This window comes from Lepus europaeus, chromosome 7 (assembly GCF_033115175.1).
Source record: "Lepus europaeus isolate LE1 chromosome 7, mLepTim1.pri, whole genome shotgun sequence".
Classification (NCBI taxonomy): domain Eukaryota; kingdom Metazoa; phylum Chordata; class Mammalia; order Lagomorpha; family Leporidae; genus Lepus; species Lepus europaeus.
The window spans coordinates 2188226-2211914 of record NC_084833.1 but is presented as its reverse complement, the minus strand read 5'-3'; the positions used below and the strand labels follow the sequence as shown (position 1 = coordinate 2211914).

The window sequence follows — 23689 nt, the reverse complement described above, 5'->3', positions numbered from 1 at the left end:
CAAAGGTGAGCCCAGCAAGGGGATCGAGGTGCAGCCCAGGTAGGGCTGCTCTCTCCGCCCCTCGCCCGGCCTGCGGTGTCGCGTTAGCGCCAGGAGCCCGGCTCAGGTGCACGTCCTTGAGCTGTGTTTACACCACCTGGTCACTGGCCGTGCTCTGCGGCTTGGCTTCACCCTCAACCTGTTCCATTGGAGTTCCTCCGCCAATGTGACATGTTCTGGCCGCCTCACGGCGAGAGCAGCCGCGTGTGCCTCTGGGCGGGAGCATCTGGTGCCCGGGTTACACCCAGCAGAGGGCTGAGTGTGGGTTTATGCCCTGCTGTGATGTGAGCGCCCCCCCCCCCCCACCCCCAGCTCAGGTGCTGGAAACCTCAGGCCCTAATTTATGGCTTCGGAGGACGAGGAGAGACCCTAGCTACTGTGCTGCTCCATCCCCCACGTGGTCCCCCCGGCCCCCCAGGGGGCTTCACAAACCCCCTGCTACCCCAAGGAGTCCCGTTCCTCCAAAGTCACCCGATCGTCGGTATTTTGTGATCGTAAGAGAGAGCAGGGCGACACATCCATGACAAAGGAGCACCCTCCAGACGGCGCGGCCCGGCCAGCAGGGTCTGGGAGAGCAGGTGCAGGGGAGAGGCCCTGCTGCCCCCTGCCCAGCAGACAGGCAGGCTGCGTCAGGGACCTGTGCTTGTGGCACGGGGTCCGGGGGGTGCTTGGTACCGAGGTGCGGCTCAGCCATGGCAGGCACGGGGTCCGGGGGGTGCTTGGTACCGAGGTGCGGCTCAGCCATTGCAGGCACGGGGTCCGGGGGGTGCTTGGTACCGAGGTGCGGCTCAGCCATGGCAGGCACGGGGTCCGGGGGGTGCTTGGTACCGAGGTGCGGCTCAGCCATGGCAGGCACGGGGTCGGGGGGGTGCTTGGTACCGAGGTGCGGCTCAGCCATGGCAGGCACGGGGTCCGGGGGGTGCTTGGTACCGAGGTGCGGCTCAGCCATGGCAGGCACGGGGTCCGGGGGGTGCTTGGTACCGAGGTGCGGCTCAGCCATGGCAGGCACGGGGTCCGGGGGGTGCTTGGTACCGAGGTGCGGCTCAGCCATTGCAGGCACGGGGTCCGGGGGGGTGCTTGGTACCGAGGTGTGGCTCAGCCATGGCAGGCACGGGGTCCGGGGGGTGCTTGGTACCGAGGTGCAGCTCAGACGTCCCGACTGATCAACACCCAACGAGGGCCGGAAGTGCCCTTGCCCCCACCCAGACAAAACACAGGAGGTGTGCCTCCTCAGCCAGGTTTATGGAGGGCTGGGGGCGGGCGGTCCTTGCGCCTCGGCTGGCGCTGGCATGGGGTAGGCGTCCGGCCGTGGGTCAGAAACTTCTTCTGCAGGCGACAGAGGAGCCGACCTCACTGTACTCGGAGCTGGTGACCCACATGTCCTCGAAGGTGGAGAGGGAGCACAAGATGGAGCCCCCGACCCAGGCGCCGTAGGCAGAGTAGGGGCAGCTGATCACCTGCAGGGGTGGGGGGGGCAGGCAAAGAAACCTCAATGAAAGCTGGGCTCTCCGAACTCCGGACGAGCCCCCCACCCCAGGGAGACCCTCACGGGGCAGGGGTGGGGGTGGGGGCGGAGTGAACCCCCCCACCCCAGAGAGACCCTCACAGGCCGGGGTCGATCCTCCCGCCTGGCTGGTGCCACGCCTTACGAGTGGGCGGAGACTCGGAACTCCACGCCCCGCCTCCCATCCGTTCCACTGGCTGCCGAAACGCAGGCCCCGGCCTGCCCGGACAGGTGCATTTATCCTCTGTCAGGACCACGCCTGGGGCGCGCGTTAGTTTTTGGAAGAATTAGGAAGCGTGGATAAGCAAAATCAATCAAGCAGCCCAGCCGACCTATCACCAGGACCTAGCACGGCTGCGCCCACTTCTGCCTCCGGCTGCGCCCCACTTCTGCCTCCCGGCTAGAGCTACAAGCAGTGGCTTTCCGCGGCCCCTCTCATCCGGGGGCCGCCCCTCGGGCTGGGGCAGGGGCAGGGGCCGGGCCGGGGAGCGACCCTCACCCACCCGCCAGGCCCCTGCAGTCCGGAAGGTTGAGGCCTCTTGCTCAGGGCCGGACTCGGCGCTGTGCCGGCTCGCTGACCTTTCTGGGCGCGTGTGATGGCGTGACAGCGTGTGCATCACACAAGGGGCGGGGGGAGGCGGGCGTGCGGGTCGGAGCCGCAGGGGCGCCTGAGAGGGGGCCTGGAAGACCCGAGCTGGGCTCTGGAGGGGTGGGAGGAGGGAGCTCTGAGGCTCCGGCACCACGCACGTGTGCTCCGCTGGCGTGGGCCGAGGGAAGATTCCCCCACGCAGCGGAGTTTGTGGGGCTGGGAGATGAGCTTGTGTTGCTGCAAAGATTTTGAGGGGCTGGTGCTGTGGCCTAGCGGGTGAAGCCACCGCCTGCAGTGCCGGCGTCCCATGTGGGCACCAGTTCGAGTCCTGGCTGCTCCACTTCTGATCCAGCTCTCTGCTGTGGCCTGGGGAAGCAGTGGAAGATGACCTAAGTCCTTGGGCCCCTGCACCCGCGTGGGAGACCCGGAAGAAGCTCCTGGCTTCAGCTCAGCTCAGCTCCAGGCGTTGTGGCCATCTGGGGAATGAACCAGCGGATGGAAGACCTCTCTCTCTCTCTCTCTCTCTCTCTCTCTGTAACTCTGACTTTCAAATAAATAAATAAATCTTTATATAAAAAAAGACATTTGAAATGTTTGTGGGCGTTCCCGTGAAGCACGTTTTCCATGAATTCGAAGACCCTTTGCAGAATTTCAAGGCGATGCAAAGAAGCACAGAACCAGAAAGGGGAAAGCAAAGCAGGTTTCGGAGTCTGCACAGCAGGCAGAGACAACGCCAGGTGCCGGGGAGCCCCTGCTGTCCGTGCTGACGCTGCCCAAGCCTGCACGCAGCACCCCCCCACAGCCCAGCCCCCACTTCCCGCACTCCCACCCCCACCCACATCTCCCAGACGTCGTGCCTCTGTGCAAGGAAGAACCACAGCTCCTGTGGCTTCGTCGCTGCGGCCCTGTGACTCATCACAATGTCGGCGTGGCGAAATTACCATGGCGGACACTCCCACTCCCACCGCGAACCCAGGGCCGTGACACTTGGGAGATTCCCAAAGAAGGGCGAGAAAACGGACGGCACCCAAGCCCCGCCCAGACTCTGCCGCTTTGAGGATTGGATTGAGGCCCCCGGCCTGGGCCCCAGCCCCTGGCCTCCGGGAGGGACGGCCCCAGCCTCTCCTGAGCTCGCCTAGAGATTCTGGATCCCCCCTCCCCCCGCCCAGCCTTCACCCGCCCTGTCCTTGAATTCCTCCTCGGAGCACAGGAAGTGGGTCCGGCCACCCCCGCCCACTTCCACTCAGGGCTGCGATGTCAGCCAGAGGAGCGCTTACACAAACACCAGCCAGACGGCCTTGGACAGCGGGCGCATCAGGGAGAGACCGCGGGGCCAGCAAGCGCGTCAAGGAGAGAGCCCCGGGGGGCCAGCAGGCACATCAGGGAGAGAGACCCGGGGGGCCAGCGGGCACGTCAGGGAGAGAGCCCCGTGGGGCCAGTGGGCGCGTCAGGGAGAGAGACCCGGGGGGCCAGCGGGCGCGTCAGGGAGAGAGACCGGGGGGCCAGCGGGCGCCTCAGGGAGAGAGACCGGGGGGCCAGCGGGCGCGTCAGGGAGAGAGCCCCGGGGGCCAGCGGGCGCCTCAGGGAGAGAGACCCGGGGGGCCAGCGGGCACGTCAGGGAGAGAGACCCGGGGGGCCAGCGGGCACGTCAGGGAGAGAGACCCGGGGGGCCAGCGGGCGCGTCAGGGAGAGAGCCCCGCGGGGCCAGTGGGCGCGTCAGGGAGAGAGACCCGGGGAGCCAGTGGGCGCGTCAGGGAGAGAGCCCCGCGGGGCCAGTGGGCACGTCAGGGAGAGAGACCCGGGGGGCCAGCGGGCACGTCAGGGAGAGAGACCCGCGGGGCCAGCGGGCGCGTCAGGGAGAGAGACCCGGGGAGCCAGAGGGTGCGTCAGGGAGAGAGACCCGGGGAGCCAGCGGGCGCGTCAGGGAGAGAGACCCGGGGGGCCAGGCCGGGCTGAGCAAGGCTGAGTTGGAAAGAAGAAACGGACGAGCCCAGGAGCCCTGGCTGTTTCCCAGTGAATCAATTCCACAGAGCAGGTTCCACCCTCCACTTGCAAAGTGTGTAGAGGGAACACAGGGGACTCCATACGCATGCAAAACTGAACTTTGATCTCTGACAAAAAAAACTGGGGGCCGGCGCTGTGGCATAGTGGGCAAAGCCCTGGCCTGCAGTGCCTGCATCCCACGTGGGTGCCGGTTCCAGTCCCGGCTGCTCCACTTCCCAGCCAGCTCCCTGCCAATGCACCTGGGAAAGCAGCAGAAGATGGCCCGAGTGCTTGGGCCCTGTACCCGCGTGGGAGCCCTATGAGGCTCCTGGCTCCTGCCCCCTGTACCCGCGTGGGAGCCCTATGAGGCTCCTGGCTCCTGGCTCCTGCACCCGCGTGGGAGCCCGGATGAGGCTCCTGGCTCCTGGCTCCTGCACCCGCGTGGGAGCCCTATGAGGCTCCTGGCTCCTGGCTCCTGCACCCGCGTGGGAGCCCTATGAGGCTCCTGGCTCCTGGCTCCTGCACCCGCGTGGGAGCCCTATGAGGCTCCTGGCTCCTGCTCCCTGCACCCGCATGGGAGCCCGGATGAGGCTCCTGGCTCCTGGCTCCTGCCTGGCCCAGCTCTGGTTGATGCCAGTGTTTGTGGGTGAACCAGCAGATGGAGGATCTCTCTCTTACTCGTCTCCCCCAGCCCCTGTAACTCTGCCTTTCAAAAAAAAATTCCCTGCACCCAGCCTGCTGCACACCCCAGCCTCACACACACACGCGGGCTGCCTGGGCGCGGTGGTCACGGCCACTGTCCAGCTTCGCCTGAGGGGTCAGACGGCTCGGCTGGGAGAAGAGCCCAGGCCAGAACTCCAGGAACAGCTTCCCCTGAGCGTGCCTGGTTGTCACACCGTCGTCGGGCGGAAAAAGCAAGACCCCAACCCTCGTAAGTCTGTGCAAAGCGGGCCCCGCTGGAGCCAGTTGGGTGGCCCGGCTCGTTGGGGGAGAGAATGCTGCTCTTCCTCACGGGGGTGGGGGTGGCTGTCCCTCCCTCCCCCTCTGGAGGTGGACAGCAGAGAAGTCACCCAGGGAGGGGCCAGGCGTCCCCTTCACGCCTCTCAGGGGGAAGCTTCTGGGGCTGGGGGCGCTGGACTGCGCCTCAGCCTGAGGGTGGGAAGGGTGTGGCCGCAGCCCGGCCACCCGGGTGGACAGAGAGGGCCACGGGAACGCAGGAAGTGGACAGAGGAGCCGCCCAGGACGCTCCTGTGCTCTCTGCTCTGGGCCGGGCACAGCCTTCTGCTCCGACCCCACGCAAGTTCAGCTCCCACGAAAGCTCTGAGGGCTCCCGGGAGCTGGGGTAGGGCCCTGGCTGTGAGAATTCCACAGCCGGGGGATGGCGGGGGTGAGCGCCTTCTGCCTGGACATGAGTGTCTCGGACGGAGCAGAGGCAGCTCCCCGGCTTCAGGAGGCTCGCGGGAAGCGGAAGTAGAAGTGCGAGTTTACTTTGGCGCCGCGGTTTTGGGAAACCCACGTGCAGTTTCCCCGTACCTCGCCCGACGGGCGGCCCGGGGCGCGATGGGCAGTGCTGACCGGGAGATCCCACAGAACAGCAACAAACGTGTTTCACACGAATGCAGGCTTTTTTTTTTTTTTTTTTTTTTTTGGCAGCAAAATAAACTCGCGCTTTTCATTCCGATTTCCCGACTCTCCCTGGCGGATAGGACGACACAGGGAAGCCCCAGACTCAGGAGGTCCCAAGTCTGGGTGACAAACGTGTGCGCTGGACGGGTGGTGTTTGCACAAAGAGGAGACAGACGTGTGAGCTTCCAGAGCCTGGAGAAGGCCTGGCGGCGTGAGAGGCAGGGGGAGACGATGCTGCCGTCACGCTCCCTGGACCCCTGGCGCCCGCCTGCTCCCCAGGAGACACCGATCCCGCCCGGCCTCAGCCCGCCTCTCCAGAGAGCGCGGGGCGAGAGGGGCGAGCCCAGGGACCTCGCGAGACGGGAGGGGCAGAGGCCCGGTGAGGAGCCTGCCAGCAGCGAGGCCCCAAACTCCCAGGTGGGGTGAGGGCGGTGGGGAAAGCCGTCCAGAGAAGCCCGGGGTGCTGAGGGTCAGAAGGGCCTGGACCGTCCATCCTGTCTCCAAGCTCGCAGTGCCCTGCCTTAAGGCGGGGGGGGGGGGGAGGGGCGCAGAGGGGCGTGGCCAGGAGCCCGAGCCAGAGGAGAGGAGTCCAGAGACCCACCTGCTGCCCTGTGCACCCCAGTGTCCCGGGACCCCTCACATCCACCCCAGCAGGGCACACACAGGCAAGGCAGCAGCTTCAGGCCCCAGGAGTGGTGCCCCTCGAGGTGTGTGGGGGTCTCCGCGGGCCTCGGCAGAAGGCCACACCCCGAGGACCCCTGTGGCCGGGCAGGGGAGGCTACAGCGGCTGCAGGGCCGGCTGGTGAGCCGGGAAGGATTCCGAGGCTCCACAGATGAGGGGCACCAGGCACGGAGAGCCCAGAGAGCCAGCAGAGGTGGGAGGGACGCCAGCCAGAGGAGGGCAGCGAGCACCGGGGGGGGGGGGGGGGCGGCCCTGGGTGCAGGCTGCCCAGCAGCCTAGAGGCAGCGCTGATGGAAGCCAGGGGGCGACCTCGCTCCTGCAGCCTGCAGACGCCCCGGCTGGGCTTGTCCCGTCTCCCCGGTCCCAGCACCCCAATGGCCCAGCCCCGGGCAGCCCCGAGAGCCAGGAACCCCCAGAGGGCGAGTCAGGAGACCCTTACCTTGACCGTAAGTGCGGGCGAAACCAGCTCCACTATCTCTCTCTGCAGTCGGGACTGCAAGCCGGAGACGCAGCTGGTCCCTCCGGACAGCATGATGTGGCCGAACAGGGCCCTCCAGAGCGCGGGCCTGCAGGCAGAGATGCTCTGCACGGCCGTCATGTGCATCCCCACACTGTTTCTCCCTGGGCGGACACAGAGCCGGCTCTGGGGGCTGCACACCTGGGCTCCTCCCTGCCGGCCGCCAGGGCTGCAGGCCGCTGGCTCCCCATTCTCAGCTCCAAGTGCCCACTGCCAGGCCCCTGTGAGTCCCCATGGGGTCGTGCCCGTGGCCTTGCCCAGTTTATAGAGTGTGCAATTAAAAGTAGGAGTCTTTGGTGCACAGGGGGAATCTTGAAATACATGCACGGGTTTTTGTTCCAAATTAAACACTGACGAACTTTGGTGCCGTGGTCCCACTCGGGGCTGAGGAAGTGGCCTCTCCGCTCTGTGCAGAGAGCACCACACCCCAGGTCCTCGGTAGCTCCCGGCTCCTGTACTCGGCACCCACCGTCGTACGAGACGTCGGCAGAGGCAACATCGCGACACAGGACGCTCACAGCGCTCTCTGGACGGTAAACAAACCCAGACCAGGAGAACCGCCCACCACACGCGTGTGCCGGGAACATCGTCACGCCCGGTATCCAGAGCTTTCGCGAGAGACCTGTCAGTGTCTGGGGACAAGTCCCTTAGTGACCTGGGGAAAGCCCAGCTATGACCTAGGGGGGGAACCGAGAGGTGGCCTTGGGGAAGCCAGAGGTGACCTCACCGATGAGCTCCGGCTGGAAGAGTGCCTCGGGGCAGAAAAACCTCTCCTGCCCGAGGCAGATCTCCTGGCCGTCGGGGAGCCGGTATTTCTCCTGGCAGGAGGGCGAGGCCTGCTCCTTCTCCCTGTCAAAGTCGGGGGCCACGTAGCAGCACCTCTCCTTCAGGTCCCTGACGCACTCCCGGTCAGCTGCGGACAAAGGCAGGCGTCAGAGGCGGGCGGGCAGGGGAGCCCCGGCAGCTGTGGTGTCCGTGCGCGGCTCCAGCTCTGGGTTCTGCGCCGGGTGCCGGGTGTCCGGAGCCTGGGTGTGCAGAGGATCGGTGGCCTGGGAAGCCCGGCTGGATGCGGCCAGCACTTTCTAAGCTGCGGTTGGCTACCCCGCCTGCCCACCTGGGGGCTGAAACAGCCTACAGCCCCGGCTGCGTCTTTGGAGTTGGGGTGTCACGTTCCAGCTGCCTGCCTTTGGGCCTCCCTGCTGGTCCGTCAGCCTGGGCACACCGACTCTCCCTCGGCGGCCCTGCCTGGGCCCCTCCCCTCGTCCCAGTTCCAACGCCCCGGGAAGCGTTCAGCTCCTGCCTCACCCCTCCCTCCCCACAGGTGCTGTGACCCCACCCCTCCCTCTCCCGTCATCCGAACGCTGCCTTCTCCCGATGTTTTTCCCTTCTCCTGGCTTGGGCTTTGATGCGATAAATGTGGATTCAGACCCCTCCTTGCCGAGCACGAAATGCCTGGATTTAGGCAAATCTGTCTCCCCCTTCCCTTTCTCCATCTCCAAGGACACTTTAACCATCACCCCCAGGCAGCCATTAGGAGGAGAAGCCCCAGGCACCCAGGACACCCGCGCCTGTGGGGGACAAGCTGTGGCTCTGCCCCACCCACCCTCCTTGTGGCCCTCCTTGGTGCTTTCGTCCCTTCGGGCTTCATCCTTCGCCCCTAAATAGAGGCGGGGGTGTTTTTAGAATCTGGGTGTTGGCCAACTAGCTGTGGCTTGGCACTTCCAGGGCCGTGGGTTGGGCAGCCAAGAAGGGTGTTAGGTCCCAGGGGCTCGGCAGAATCCTACCTGTGCCCAGCAGGGGGTGTCCGCCAGCTGACAGCAGCTGCAGGAGGTACAAGGTCAGGTCTTGCCCCGCGATGTCCAGCTGGATGGTCGACTGATGCAAAGGACAGCCCTCGCTGATGGGCACGAAGTGCGTCATCCCCTCCCCGGCTTCAATGGTGGTTCCTGGACAAGAGAAAATGCTGGCATCGGAAGGCAGGGGTGGGGGTGGGGGGTAGGAGGGGAGGCAGCCGGAGGGCATGGCGGAGGCTCAGGAGCAAGCTCTCCTCCCCGGAAGGGGCGGGTGCTAGGCCGGGGAAGGATTCCCGTTTTGGACAGGAGTGCCGGTTCCCTGCTGCCCTACAGGTGCAGCCGTTAGCAGTCAGATCTCCAAAGGTCCCTGTGCACGGGTCTGGCCCAGGTCCCCTGGGGGTGCCTGCACACTGGGAGGGTCTCCCTGCAGTGGGGGAGGCAGCAGGGAGGAGCAGCTCCCTGTGATGGGGGCCACGGGGGCTGACCAGGGCTGGAGAAGGGGCTCCTTTCACCTGGTGAGTCTGGGAGCCAAGAACACATTGCACATCGGGGCCAGGCTGAAGCCAGGAGCCAGGGATGCCACCCGAGTCTCCCACGTGGGTGGCAGGGGCCCAAGTACTTGAGCCACCACCTGCCGCCCCCCAGGGTGCGTTATCAGGGAGCTGGATCAGAAGTGGAGGAGCTGGGGCCAGTGCTGTGGCGAAGCGGGTTAATGCCCTGGCCTGCAGTGCCGGGATCCCATAGGGCGCTGGTTTGAGACCCGGCGGCTCCACTTCTGATCCAGCTCTCTGCTGTGGCCTGGGAAAGCAGTGGAAGATGGCCCAAGTGCTTGGACCCCTGCACCCACATGGGAGATCCGGAAGAATCTCCTGGCTCCTGGCTTTGGATCAGCACAGCTCTGGCCATTGTGGCCAATTGGGGAGTGAACCAGCAGATGGAAGACCTCTCTCTCTTTCTCTCTGCCTCTCCTCTCTCTGTGTAACTCTGACAATCAAATAAAATACATCTTTAAAAAATAATAAAAGAAAAGAAGTGGAGGAGCTGGGATTCGAACCAGCCCTTTCAAAGCACCCCAAGCTGGTGTCTCACAACGCCTGCCCCTAATCTGGGACATTGTCTAAAAAGTGAAATGAATGCCTATCGCATAACCCAGCCGTTTCCCTTCCAGATGTTTGCCCCAGGGGAACGCAAGCAGATGTCTGTGCCTGCACACACACACACACGCACACACACGCATGTCCGCAGCAGCGCCCTGGTCCGCAAACAGCCCGGTGTCCCTGCACGGGGGCCGCGTGGACCCCAGGACGGAATGCTGCCCAGCAACAGAAAGCAATGAGCCACTGGTGCACATGGCAATGCAGTGAACCCCACATCACGGTGCTGAGGGGAGAAGGCACCCCAAACCACACATCTCATGGCGCCATTTGCACAAAACCCTCCATAGCGCCAGCTCCCTGCAGGGCCAGCCTGGAGGGGCAGTGCGGGGGTGCTGGCTGGGTCACTATCTTGTGGTCAGGATGTCCCCTGGTCACCCGTGTCAGACCTGGGCAGACCGTTCCCCGGACAGCAGTGCTTTGCGGTGGGTCGGCTACACCTCACGGTGTTGGGACGGTAAGTGAACGGCTGGACCTGTGGGGACGGAGACCAGGGCTCCGGAACGGGGGGGGGGAGCAGGGACCTCGTCAGGGAGGGAGTGGGCTGCATTGTGGCGGGCATCCCCCATCGGGGTGCAAGGGAGACGGCACGGGCGCCACAGCACGGGCTCCCCAGGGCTGCTCACCGGAGGTCTGCCCGGAGGAGTAGAGAGAGAGGACTGCCTGATTGGCCAGGTACAGGGCAGGCACGTTGAAGGTCTCGAACAGGATCTGGGGACATCAGCACCTGCTGGCAGCGGCCGTCTGGGAAGGGGCTCCTCCGTTCCCCAGGCCCGAGATGAACCCCGCTGCAGGCGGCACTGGCCCCAGGACAGAGCTGGGCGAGGAGACAGCAAGCATGCCGGCGCCTCCCAGTGCCACCCTCAGTCTCCGAGGCTGGGCAGTGGGCTCACTCCTCTCCAGAGCCTGGGAGACTTGGAGGGCAGTGGTGTCAGGGTGGGCCCCACACCTCTGTGAAGCCGCGCCCTCCCCTCCACTTCGATTCAGAGCGGCAGCCGCTCACTGTGACCGTGCCCACTGCAAGCCCGACACCAGGCACAGCCGACGTGGTGACAGGGTGCTGGCTGCAGGCCGGGGCAACAGGCCCAGCCCTGGGCCTGTGCTTCCAGTCTCTGCTCCCCACGGGAGGCGGCACTGAGCCCTAGGAGTGGGGGGTGAGGCACGTGACCCCAGCTGCCGGCTGATAGCTCAACCATGCACCCACCAGGAGAAGCCCGGAACACGGGCGGCCAGCTGGCCCCGGCTCCAGCCCTAGGGAGGACTCTGCCGTCCATCCCAGGCCCCTTCCTTCCTTTACCGGCCTGGGCCCTGGGGCAATCCGGGCGATGCTGTCAGGGCCTCCACTGACCCCTTCCTGGTGCGCGCAGGCCCAGGTGCGGCTCAGAGAAGACCTCGGAGCTTGGAAACCAGACCTAGGCCTGGTGTGGGGTGGGGTGGGGCGGGGCGCAGGGGCAGAGCCGTGCGTTGTCTCGCAGTCACGAGCGACCCCCCTGTCCCTGGCTCCCCCGGCAGCCATGGGTGCTGTCCCCCACCACCCCAGGGGCCCCTCGCCCACCAGTCTTGATCTTTCTCTGCAAAGAGAAGGCAAGGTCCCGGGTTTGACCCCAAGGCTGGGGCGGCACTGGGAGCTGGGCTCCTGGAGTCCCCTCGCCACCCAGGCCCGGGTACCTGGCACGCTTTCTCCTTGTTGGCCGGTGCGTTTAAAGGTGGCTCGGTCAGCATCAGGGGGTGCTGCTCCGGGGCGGTGTGCAGCACCTGGTAGAAGGAATGATGCCAGATCTGGGGAGCAGAGAGGCGGCAGGGGTCAGGCGTCTGTCTGTCTGCCCAGCTGTCGGCTACCCGTCACCGCCTGCCTCCCCATCATCACCTATCCATCTCTCTGCATCTCTCTCATCTGTGATCTAACCATCATCCATCTCTCCATCATCTGTCATCCATCTACCTCTATCATCTGGCATCTGAGTATCCGACCCCCATCATCTATGCGCCCATCGTCTATCCAATCCATCCCTGTCATCTGGGATCTATCGCTCGTCATCTGCTCTATCCTCCGTCCATGTCTTTCTCGTCTGTCTGTCTGTCCATCCGTCCGACAGCAGCAGGTGCATCTCCGTGTCTGAGCCACAGCCCTGAGCGTGCAGCCGTTCCTCGCAGGGGGACACCTGTCTGCTTCGCGCTGTGATGAGTTCTGGAGACGATGCGGAGTGAGCGGGAGGCGCGCGAGGGTCCGGGTACATCCCCGCCCCCGGGCCCCGAGCCTCGAGCCGGGCCCTGCACACAGGATGGGTGGAGGGAGGCGGTGTCTTCACAGTTAGGGTGTCCTGACCTGAGTGGGGTGGGGGCCTCTATCCATGCCCCGGGCCTGCAGCGAGGCTGTGGGGCACCAGGAAGCCGGTGCCCATCGGGGGGCCTTGGGGTCCCCAGGGGTCAGATGTGAGCAGCAGGACCACCAGGGCTCTGGGCAGGTACGAGTCCATTGCAGTCCTGGGCCCTGCCCACTCCGGCTTCCTCGTCCTCAGAGAGCCGGCCCCTCCCCCGTGGAGGACCAGGAGGACATGGCCACACAATGCTGGCAGAAGCCCCTGCGCCCAAGTGTGGGGGCGGCAACAGCAGGCAGCCACTGCCCCCCAGCCCTGCAGCCTGACGTCCAAGTGCAAGGCATCATGGGGCCGGCTCCCCTGCTGAGCCCTGCGTCCTCACGGCCTGTCCCAGTCAGACCCTGGGGACGCACTGACCTCATTTTAATGAACAGTCCCTTCAAAGGTCCCTCGGGATGGGTCCCTGGGCTCCCCCACAAACGGGAACCTGGCTGCTCCGGGCCCTTGCGTGGGAGACGTGGTCCCATGCACCTGCCAGTCATCCCTGGGCGGGTCCTCACCGACACCTGCCCTGCCCTGCGCAGGGAAGAGGACTGTCCACATGTGCCGTGCGGGTGCCAGCACTTCCCAGCCGCGGGCGTGGCAACCGTGAGGCCACCTGCGGCCTGGGGGTCAGTCTGCCGTGTGCCCATAGTGGGGGCACGGTTCCGCCTGAAGCCACCAGCACGGACCCGGACACGGCAGGGCCTCAGCTGGCCGTGCTTGGCCATCCCCTGGGGGCCGTCAGTGCAGGAAGGGGCTTGGGGAGGGCACAAGGACGCAGGAGTGGAGCCCACAAAGGCCAGGCGGGCTCCCGGGCGGTGGCCGGCCACCCACAGACTGGATGTCACTGACAGACGGGAGAGGGAGGTGACACAGGTGGACATGAGTGTGGGAGGGGTCATCCGACCCACAGCGCAGGGGCGAATCAGAGGCATAAAGTAGGGGCGAGAAGGGGTCACTGCAGTGATGGTGGCCTTCGGGTGAGGGCCTGAAACAAGGGCTGGGACGAGGGGAGACCCCGGGACCCCGCTCCAGGGGAGACCCCAGGGTCTCTAACCAGGGGAGACCCAGGGATCCTGCTCCAGGGGAGACCCCAGAATCCCACTCCAGGGGAGACCCCGGGACCCTGCCCCAGGGGAGACCCTGGGATCCAGCTCCATCAGGGCTCAGGTTGTGCAAACCTCTTCCAAAGTGGGAGAGAGGGTGGAGCAATGGCCGTGCTAAAGGTGTGTCCCCTAAGCCAGGTGCCAAGCACCCCCGAGACACATCTCCACTGCTCAGTGAGGGCGACAGCCAGAGCCAACACCCAGCCGCGCTGACGAAGACACCTGTGAACGCTGTCCCTACAGCCAGCCTCCAAGATGGCTGGCCACAACCCTTGCCTTTAGGGTTCCCGCCCTGTGAGGGCCTCTCTCTCACACAGGCAGGACAGGCTTGTGTGTGACCGACACAACGCAATGGAAGTGATGGCCAGGACCTCCGAGTGCGTGCCCCAGCGCACGGCTGCCTCCACCCCGGCCTCTCCCACGGCGGGCCCTGGGCGCAGCCGCCAGCATGCTGGGGGGACATTCGCTCAGCCCCGCAGAGCTGTCCGTGTGGGAGCAGCCGCCCGCCTGCCTCACCCAGGACAGCGCCGCCGACTCGTGGCCCACACCAGCAGGAAGACGGGCCAGCTGAGCTCTGGGCACCTCCACGTCTGGGGGCGTCACTACGTAGCACTGGTGTCTCCCCTGGGCCCCGTCTGGGAGGAGGTTACTGCAGGTGTAGTGAGGCAGGGACAGGGTTACCCTGGAGTCAGGGGGGACCTAATCCCATGTGATGGGCAGGGGGCGGGGCACGCAGACACGCAGAGGGCAGGGCCCAGAGGGGATGAGGGGCCTGCAGCAGATTCTGCCCCCACCCCCAGCCTCAGCAGGAGCCTGCAGGCGACAGGTGGACTCCATGCCTGGAGCTCAGACGTCGGCCTCCAGGGCTGCCCCAGGACATCTGCAGGACAGTGAGCCCCATTCAAGGCCAAGCACAACCTGTTCAGACCCACACGCAGGCCCTGCTGGAACCCCTGGCACCAAGGGGCTCAGATTGGCCGTATCGATCGCTCCTTTCTATCTGGGACCAAGGCCTCACTCTCCCTGGTCCCCTGCAGCTCCCATAGCAGTGGGCGTTACGCAGCCTGGCGTTGGGGGTGCCCCGGGCCCCACAGGCTGAAGCCCACCTTTTCCATGGTGTCCCAGTTCACGACGCTCCCTCGGGAGATGGGGTACTGCAGGATGATTCTCTCTCGGTGTTTCTGAGCCTCGGCTCCGATGAACCAGTCTTCCTCCTCCATTCCCACCAACACGTTCTGGAAAACACAGAGGGGGGGGCGGGTCCTGGGAGTGCTGGGGGCTTGCATCTGTCGGTGCAGGATGAGCCCACGGTGGTGGGGGCGAGGGGCGGACCCCAAGTCACTCACGTCGTGCCGGAGTTTCCCCAGCATGGTTGGGAAGATGGCCTGGGGCGCCTCGGCTCCTGCGAAGCCCACCTTGCTGAGGCCCGAGCCGTAGTCACAGATGAGGGGCACGCCGCTGTCCATGGTGAGCCTGTGGGGAGACGCCAGGCAGTGACTGGGGCACCCCTCACAGCCAGAGCTGGGCGCAGCATGGGTGCTGTGACCACCGGTGCGAGGCCGCCCTGGAGGAGGAGGCCAGGGCAGCCCCTGGGGTGAGGTTTAGGGCTTCGTGCGGCCTTTGGGTGGGGCCACCGGGAGCTCCCAGAGGGGGCAGGGCAGGTGGCCTCGTGGTCGGTCTGTGCACCTGCTGCACCTTGAGTGCCCAGGGAGGAGGCCGAGGCTAGTGGACGCACTCCGCGTCTGTACAGAGCCGTGAGCCAAAGCCTCACCAACTCGGAGCCGGGAGACGCCCAGAAGTGGGGGCCACTGAACTGGCCGCTGCCATAACCGAACTTTCACCGGGGTGCAGCCACGCCCCCTCCCCCTGCTCTGGCGCAGCCACAGCTCAGCGGATGGCAGCAGTCCTCGGAGCGTGGTCCCCCGACCGGCAACACGAGCTCCTGTGTTTGGGATGCAGTCCCGGTCCTCTTCCCAGGGTCCCGCGTCAGGACCACTTATCCTGAAAGCAGCCTAGCAGGTGCTTCCGTGCCACTGCCCCGAGACCACGAAACCAGCCGGTGGCAGCTCTCAGGGTCGTGGTCTCAGCTCACTCCTAGCTCCGCCCCGGGCGAGGTCACAGAGCCACTCCAGCCATCGGGGAAGCACCTGCCGCCCGAGGAGCCCCGAGAGCCCCTCAGCAGCTGAGAAGGAGAGGGGTCTCATCCTCGGCCCCCTCCAAGGCAAGCCACGCCTTCCGGAAGGCGCCCCAGGGACAGTGTCAGCCACAACGCAGCCCCGTGTCTGGGAGAAGGCGCCAGCTCAGCTTCTAGCCCGATTGCTCCCAGTCTCCCGAGACCACGTCCCAGGAAACCCTGCAGTCAGGGGCGAGTGGCTTCCCTGAGGGCAGCCTGGCAGGCGCTAGTGGTGCCGTGCCCCGGCCCGCCACGAAGATGCACCCGGGGGCCAGAGCTTCAGGTGCAGAGCCGGAAGGTGGCCGAGGTCAGCCGGAAGGTGAGGGCAGGGCAGTGACCCCCCTCTCCTGGGTGTGGGGAATCCTCGGCGGGAGCCCAGCCTGGCCGGGAGCCCTGGAGCTGTCACATGGCTGTGCACTTGCACCACACGGGGTCCAGTGCTGGGCTGGGGACCCAGCGCCTCTGGTGGCCCTGTCCCCGGTTCCCCCGCGAGGCTGGGTTCTCCAAGCACTTGCATTTCATCCTCTATTAACAGCGTCCAGAGAACCAGCAAAGCGTGCGGCAAACCCAGCTGGCCGGCCGCCGAGCCCTCCCTCTCCTGCCCAGCGCTGGGCCCTCAGACGCACACAGCGAGGGACCAGGCCACTCTCATGTGGGGTGGATGCTGCATTAGGGTGCCCAGTACAGCGAGACGCAGGAGGGGCCCCCAAACTCAAATTCCATGCGCTGGTTTTCAGAACACAAATTTTCCAAGAACTTTGGGACGCTCCCTGGGATGCAACGTTAACACCCACTGGGGACTGGGGACTGGGGACGGCTGCTTGCTTTGATAACTAAGCTGGGACCGGCGCTGTGGGGCAGCTGGTTAACGCCCTCTCCTGCAGTGCCAGTGCCGGCATCCCATATGGGCGCCAGTTCAAGTCCCGGCTGCTCCTCTTCCGATCCAGCTCCCTGCTGTGGCCTGGGAAAGCAGCGAAGGATGGCCCAAGTTCTTGGGCCCCTGCACCCACATGGGAGACCCGGAAGAAGCTCCTGGCTCCTGGCTTAGGATCGGCTCAGCTCTGGGCGTTGCGCCCATCTGGGGAGTGAACCAGCGATGGAAGAGCTCTCTCTCTCTCTCTCTCTCTCTGTAACTCTTTCAAATAAATAAAATAATAATAATAATAATAAGATAACTAAGCTAGTAACTACATTGAAGCTCGTCCCCACCTCTTTTCTTTTCCCTCCCCTCCCTTCCTTCCCCTCCCCTCCCCTCCCTTCCCCTCCCCTCCCCTCCCTTCCTTCCCCTCCCCTCCCCTCCCTTCCTTCCCCTCCCCTCCCCTCCCCTTCCCATTATTAGACACAGAGAGAGGTCCTCCAACTTCTGGTTCGCTGCAATGGCCAAGCTGAAGCCAGGAGCCAGGAGCTTCCTCTGGGGATCCCATGCCAAGTGCAGGGGCCAAGCACTTGGGCCGTTGTCTGCTGCTTTCCCAGGCCATAGCAGGGAGCTGGATTGGAAGTGGAGCAGCCGGGACTCCAGCCGGCGCCCATGTGGCATGCTAGCATTGTAGGCAGTGCCCTGACCTGCTGCACCACAGCGCCGGCCCCCTCATGCCCACATCTTGCTCCTCCCTTCCCAACGTCTCTCCTCCCCAGAGGGGACCGGCACCTGAGAGCTTGTGTGGCCAATCCCGTGGCTTCCGCTGGCGACAGGGGCTCAGCGGGGTCCAGGCCCCCGGGAGGCGCCGTGTGCTCTGCCCGGCTCCAGGGAGCTCCCGGGGAGTGGAGTGGGCTCCTGGGTGCGGCTTCCACGACCTGCTCGTCCCCCTCCCCCCTCCCCTGGAGGCTCAGGTGTCCATGCGGGCAGCTGGTGCGGCGTGAGGGAGGCGCGTGAACAGCACCAGGGGAGTGGACGCTGGCCGAGAGGACGACGCCCGCTGCTGTGTGCAGGGCGGTGTGGGGGTGTGTGAGGCGGGCACACAGTGCATGGGGGGCGGGGCCCCCTCGCTGGCTCCGTGCACTGGGCCGCTCCTCTGAACAAGCTGCTCAGTGATCCAAGACAGGTGGAGACCGGGTGCCGCCAGTACCTCACCCCGGTGCACTTACACCCGAGATGGCTACTGAAGACAGCGTCCGACTCGGCCTTTTCCCACCCCGGGCGGGCGTCTGTGCTCCGTGGGACACCCCCGGGGAGTGTCACTGCCCCCCCACCAAGGCAGCTCAGCTTCCTGCGTGGCCTGGGCGCCCCCTGGTGGCCGCTCGCTGCAGCGCGGGCCTCGCTCACACCCAGGTTCCCTGCGGGAGCTGGTGATGACCATGGCCTGGGCAGCACCGACAGGGGGGCGGGCGCGGCTCCAGTCCCGGCACCGTCCGTGAACAGTGGAGTGCACCCCGTGCAGGCGAAACCCCAGGAAGCCGTGAGTACTCCCGACGTGGCCTCTGCGGGACACAACTCCGCGCTCCGGTGGAGGGGGTCACGGAAGCCCCTGGGGTCACCAGCTGTTCACAGCCTGGGGACAGACGCTGCCTGCTGGGTCTCACCTTCCGTTCACTCATCCACGAAGTCGTCGCGTGTCCCTGCCACAAGGATTCTTCCACGCTTCCAGACCACGCCTGTGCCAGCATGTGATCCCCTGCACCCCTGGGTGGCCGTTCAGCCCCAAGGGGGGTCATTTCAACAGAGGCGCCCCTACAGGCCCCGCCTCCACCTGCGGCCAAATTCTGAGCTCCAGCCTGGCTGGCGCCCTAGGGGCGGGAGGCGGAGGGTCTGGCCCCCTCCTGATGGAGAGCCTGTCTCTGCTCAGGCCAGGCCTGGCACCTCCACCAGGGACCTCACGCGGATATTTGGAAGAAAATGCCGGGCGTATTTCATCTTCAAGTGGCCGTGAGTGGCGCAAGCTTCTGTCGTCTCCGGAATGAACTGGCCTCAGTTTCAGGGTGGACTGGGGGCAGCGGTGAGTGGCCTCTTGATATGCCCACATCCCACAGAGGTGCCTGCCCCGAATCAGACCCTTTGGTTCCGACTCTGGCTTCCTGCTGGTGCTCACCCCGGGAGGCAGCGGTGTCGCCACCCACGCGGGAGATTCTGTTCTGGGCTCCCCAGCTGTTGAGTGTTTCTGGGGAGTGAACCAGTGGACAGAAGACCCCCCCCCCCCAGCCACCTTTCAAACAAATAAATAATTCTAAAATACACGGGCAGGCTGTCCGTGCGCACACATATGGACACGTGGGCTCTGCGGGGCGGCGCCTGCAGCCGAGCCCCCAGCCACGGACACGGCTGAAGCTGGACGCCTTCAGAGCCAGGCTGGTCACTCCCAGGGCTCCCTGTCCCCCCAGGGAGGAGTCTTCCTCAGCCCGGCAGGAAGAGGTAAAGGGAGTGAGGGGAGAAAACACAAAGCCCCCGGCTTTCACTCACAGGAGGTCGGAGGTCCGGCTGGCCCTATGGGGAGACCAGCGTCCGCCCGGCTCCCAGGCGGCCGGCACTTGGTCAGCGATCGGAGGGCTTGTTTAGGGACATCTCCCCTGCCTGTTAGAAGGAGACAGATTACGGATGCTCCCCTGGAACCACGAGCCAGCGCCCCTGAAACCAAGCCCTGCGTGGACCCCGCCCCCAGCCACAGCCGGCCCCCGCCCTGCTGCCTGCTCCCTCCACGGGGAGCAGGCACCCTGCACCATTGCATCACCCACTATGGAAGACGTGGGAGAGCCCAGGGCACCCCTGAAGGGAACAGCAGACCTCTGTCTGGCTGCTGGACAGGGTGGGGGCCTCTCTGGGGTGGCCAGGGCCCCGGGGTGTGCAACAATGCCACTGTTCTGTAACAGCCGCGGCCTCGGGGCCTCAGCTGTGTGGGCAGCACAGGCATGGCCTGCGAGGACAGCAGCCTGGCGTTGTTCCGTCCCTGCGTCCACCCTGCCACGGCTGCAGAGTGAGACCCCCAGGCCAACAGAGGCCCTGGCCATAGCCAGCGAAGGCCGAGGAGCCCAGCAGAGTGGCCGGCGGCGCTGAGCAGGGGAGAAGGTAGGGCCAGGTGTGTGGGAGGGGTGATCCCCACGCAGAGCAAGGGCAAAGGACGAGGGGGGCAGGGGCTGGAACCACGGCGCGGGCAGGTGTGGCGCACCGTGCATGTGCTACCCTCGGGCCACCATGGCCGGTAGGGTCGCACGGGGAAGGCAGGCGGTGCTTCTCTGCCAGTCGGCTGTGGCCGGGGGGCCATGGCTCGGTGTGTAGCTTTGACCCCTTGCGTCCAGATGTCAAGGACCCGCCCCTAACACAGCTCTGTGGACATCCGTCACACAGTGCCCCCCCCCCCCGACGCTGACACCCACCATTCAGAAGCCGCCTGGACAAAGCTTCGCTCCACCAAGGCCTGGAGCACACGGGTTCAGGGCTGTTCCAACTCCGCCACTAGAAGGGGGGTGCGGCTGCGATTTGGAGCCTGGGCGGAGACGGGGACCAGAGCCTCCCACAGCCAGCATAGGCATGTCAGCGCTGCACCTGCTGTGGCCCGGAGGGCGGCTGAGGCATGGTGTGGATGCTTCCCCCCGGGGGGAGTGAGACCGGTCTGAGCCCCTGCTGGAGGACTGGTCCCCTGGGGCCCATCCTTGAGCTGTGCATCGAGGTGGATACTCCCAGTGCCCCGCAGAGGGCGCCCCGGTTCACTCCACGTCAATCACTCCCCGGGCCCCTAACCCTGTAGGAAGCACAGTGAGTTCTTTCCTGTCCTCGGAATTCATGTCCCAGGGCACCTCAGATGTCCATGGGAAATGGAATTAAAAGATACATGTGTTTAGGCACATTTTAGGTTACGTTTTATAGTTTATTTTATATGAAAGGCAGAGTTACGGGGGGGGGGGGGGAGGTCCTCCACTGCTGGTTCACTCCCCAAAGGCCTGCAATGGCCAGAGCTGTGCCAGGCTGGAGCCAGAAGCCAGGAGCTTCCTCCAGGTCTCCCTGGATGCAGGGAGGCAGGTGCAGGGCCCCAAGCACTTGGTCCGTCCTCCACTGCTTTCCCAGGAGCTGGACGGGAAGTGGAGCGGCCGGGACAGGAACGGTGCCTGTGTGGGTCCTGGCACCACAGACAGCTTTACCAGCTGTGCCACAGCGCCGGCCCCCTGCACGTAGAACAGCCCCATCATTAGTTCCACGTCCAGGGGCACGGAGCAGGAGCCGCGCAGGTGGCCCCCACGGCATCTGCGAGACTCGCCCACGCTGCCGTGAGTAGGCGCAGCCACGCTGGCGGTTCTCCCCGTGGCCGAGTGGTCTCCGGTGTGAGGCCGAGGGAAACTGGCTCGGCTCCCCCGCCGCCGGCACTGGAGCTGCTTCCCGCTTTATTCATCTATTTTGCTGTCTTTGTGAATTCACTGTTGTGGCTGGAGAGCCTGGCGTTCCCGCCGGGGGATGTGCTCAGGCCTCTTCCTGGTTGTGCAGGGCCATCGGCGAGTCCAGGTCCCCTTCCTGGCGTAGAGTCTCTCCTACCCGAGGCACTTCAGGAAATTCACCGCAAAATCGATCCAAGGATGAGTTGCTAGGCCGGCGCCATGGCTAACACCACCTGCAGTGCCTTATCCCACGTGGGCGCCAGTTGGAGTCCTGGCTGCTCCACTTCCCATCCAGCTCCCTGCTGATGGCCTGGGAAAGCAGTAGAAGATGGCCCAAGCGCTTGGGCCCCTGCACCCACGTGGGAGACCCAGAAGAAGCTCCTGGCTCCTGGCTTTGGATAGGCGCAGCTCCGGCCGTGACAGCCATAGGGGAGTGAACCAGCGGATGGAAGACCTTTCTCTCTTTCTCTGACTTCCAACTAAACAAACATATCCTTAAAAAGAAAGTAAGAAAGCAAGCAAGCCGCGGCGGCGGCAGAGTCGGGACCTGTGTGCGCCCCACGCCGGGGCTTTCACCCGCTGCGGCCCCCGTCCCCTGTGTTTAATCCACCAGAACCAATCGTACGACTTCAAATCATTCATGGAAACGGAATTAAAAGATGGCATTTGTCTTGGTCGAAACGCGTGCCGGCGCTGGTGTCTTCAAAGGGAAAGTCCAGGAGCCACGGGTGCCTCGGGAAGCCTGCGTGGGTGTCGGTGCCTCTGCTGGTTTCCCACGAGCTCCCCAAGTCCTCCTGGGGGCACGGGCTCCAGGACGACCCGAAGGCTGCTGTCCACTCGCCCGGATCCCCGTGGGTCCAAGTCTCCCCACCCCCCGCCCAGCAGCACAGGAAACCAAGGCCTCGCCCCTCGCTGGCTGTGTCATCGGCGCAGGTCTAACCGGGTCTCAGCGTGACGGCTTGTGTCATCCGGGCAGGATTCGCCCGGTTTCAACACTCCCTGGTTGTGTCATCGGGGGCAGTTTGCTGCCAGCCCTGAGCCTCGGAGCCCATCAGCCCCGTGCTGTGATGCGGCCAGCTCCAGGGGACGGAGGTGGGCTGTGGGAAGTGCGTGGTTGGCAGTGTTCTCCCGGCTGGCCCGGCACGTCGCTGGGGCCAGCAGACTGGGTTCCAGACAAGGCCGAGGTGGGTGAGGGGCATCTCCCCGGGGCTGTGGGAGGCCTGGTGGAGCCTTGGGTGCACACACACCCAACCCCACCCCGCCTCCGTCCAGAGGGCGGCCTGCCCGCCCCCTGGCAAGGAGGCAGAGCGCCAGGCTGCCTTCTGGTGCCTGGGGCTTCGGCGGCGTCACCGAGAACTGAGCGCGTTTTGCAACCGGCAGGGAGCCGGGGGTCAGCCCTGGGTGAGCGCGGGCCGACGGGGCAGGCAGCCAGGCCCCGGCTCAGCACGTGCAGGAACACGGGCGCACGAAGTTTGGAGAAGCCGAACACACAAACCCCAGACAGCCTCGGCTGATTGACAGACCCAGGATTTGAGCCGAGTGCTGTCCGACCCAGCAGGCCCCGGAGCAGTGAGGGCAGCAGGAAGAAGGTCGGACCCTGGCTGGGTTCGCGGAGGGCTGCCTGCCCGCGCACAGCCACACGGCTGCTAAACGCTGGGGCTGGAACTTCCGCGTGGGCAGCGGGCCCGGGCCCCAGCTCCCGACCACCACACCCAGCCTCCGTACAACCCCTGGGAAGAAGAGGGGTCCCGTGTAGTCCGAGCCAGGCGGGGCAGTGTCTGAGACCCCCACAGACCCTTACGCTCAGAGTGGGTGGGGCCGGGCGGAGGCCCGGAGAGAACCAAGTCAGCCTGGGTGGGGCCCACGCCTCTGGCCCGGGGCTGTTGGCGAGACAGCCAGCACCTCCCTGCCCAACCAGGTCCAACTTGAAGCAGAGGTCGCCCCATGCCAGCCGCCCCCCTCCAGTGCTGCCCTGCCCTGGCCGGGGGCGCTGGGCGCTCTGCTGGCTCCTTGCTCTCTCCACACCCTGCACCCTCTGCCACTCCCTTCACCTGTCGGGGGGCAGGTGGCCAAGCTGGGCTCCCTCCCCTCGGCAGGTGAGGTGCACTCCAGCGGAGGCTGCCCAGCAGGTGCACCCTCCCCTTCCATCCGCCGCGCCCCTGGCCTTCCTCCTGCAAACCCCAGCCCTTGTGTAGCGGTCAAGCCCGTCCAGGAGACAGAATTCTCACCGTCATTTTTTTTTTTTTAAAAAGAGCCGTTTATTTATTTAAGGCAAAAGCAGAGAGATCTTCCATCTGCTGGTTCACTCCCCAGATGGCCACAACGGCCGGAGCTGCGCCGATCTGAAGCCAGGAGCCAGGAGCTTCTTCCGGGTCTCCCATGTGGGTGCAGGGGCCCAAGGTCTTGGGCCATCTTCCACTGCTTTCCCAGGCCACAGCAGAGAGCTGGATGGGAAGTGGAGCAGCTGGGACTTGAACCGGTGCCTGTGTGGGATGTCGGCGCCGCAGGCTGTGGCTTTCCCTGCTACGCCACAGCGCTGGCCCCTCACGGTCACTTCCTCACACACAGGGACCCTCAGAGGCAGGAGAGACTAACAGGGCTCACAGAACTCGGGCAGTCCAGGTGTTCAAACCCACTTCTTGACTCTATTTCAAAATATTTTTAGTGCAAAGATAAAGATCTTTTCCCCCTTTTCTTTCTTCTTTGAGACGTGAGTTCCCATCTGCTGGTGCACCCCCAAATGCCCCCGTGGCTCCTGGCTGGGGCCAAAGCCGGGAACTCCAGCCAGGTCTCCCGTGTGGCTGGCAGGGACCCAAGTCCTTAACCCTTGGCCCGCCTCCCAGTGTGTGCAAGGGCAGGGGCCGG

At 65.3% G+C, this 23689-nt stretch overlaps 2 protein-coding genes across 2 annotated transcripts in view; both read right to left on the bottom strand.

Moving 5' to 3' along the window:
* The window catches only part of LOC133764899 (collagen alpha-1(I) chain-like), a 33175-nt gene extending 32085 nt beyond the window's left edge, over positions 1-1090 (bottom strand). Inside the window, exon 1 of the mRNA XM_062198514.1 lies at positions 715-1090. Coding sequence (XP_062054498.1) covers positions 715-1090 — 376 coding nt within the window. The remainder of the gene's footprint in view (positions 1-714) is intronic.
* Positions 1091-1352: 262 nt separating this feature from the next.
* On the bottom strand, positions 1353-17823 carry LOC133764898 (uncharacterized). Its single transcript, XM_062198513.1, has 9 exons — positions 17717-17823; positions 14700-14826; positions 14460-14588; positions 11556-11666; positions 10514-10598; positions 8725-8886; positions 7668-7853; positions 6863-7044; positions 1353-1496 (listed from the first exon to the last, which is right to left on the bottom strand). Exons 1-9 carry the CDS (start codon positions 17821-17823, stop codon positions 1353-1355), a joined length of 1233 nt encoding a protein of 410 aa, XP_062054497.1.
* Between the last annotated feature and the right edge of the window lie 5866 nt (positions 17824-23689).

Excerpts from the sequence above, each read along its gene's own strand:
- LOC133764898 (XM_062198513.1), bottom strand. The coding sequence starts at position 17,823 with ATGGTCATCACCAGCTCCCGCAGGGAACCTGGGTGTGAGCGAGGCCCG. Across the intron at positions 11,667-14,459 it reads ACTGGGACACCATGGAAAAG|ATCTGGCATCATTCCTTCTA; the intron begins GTGGGCTTCAGC and ends TCTGCTCCCCAG. Across the intron at positions 7,045-7,667 it reads CTTCCAGCCGGAGCTCATCG|GGAGAAACAGTGTGGGGATG; the intron begins GTGAGGTCACCT and ends GTGTCCGCCCAG.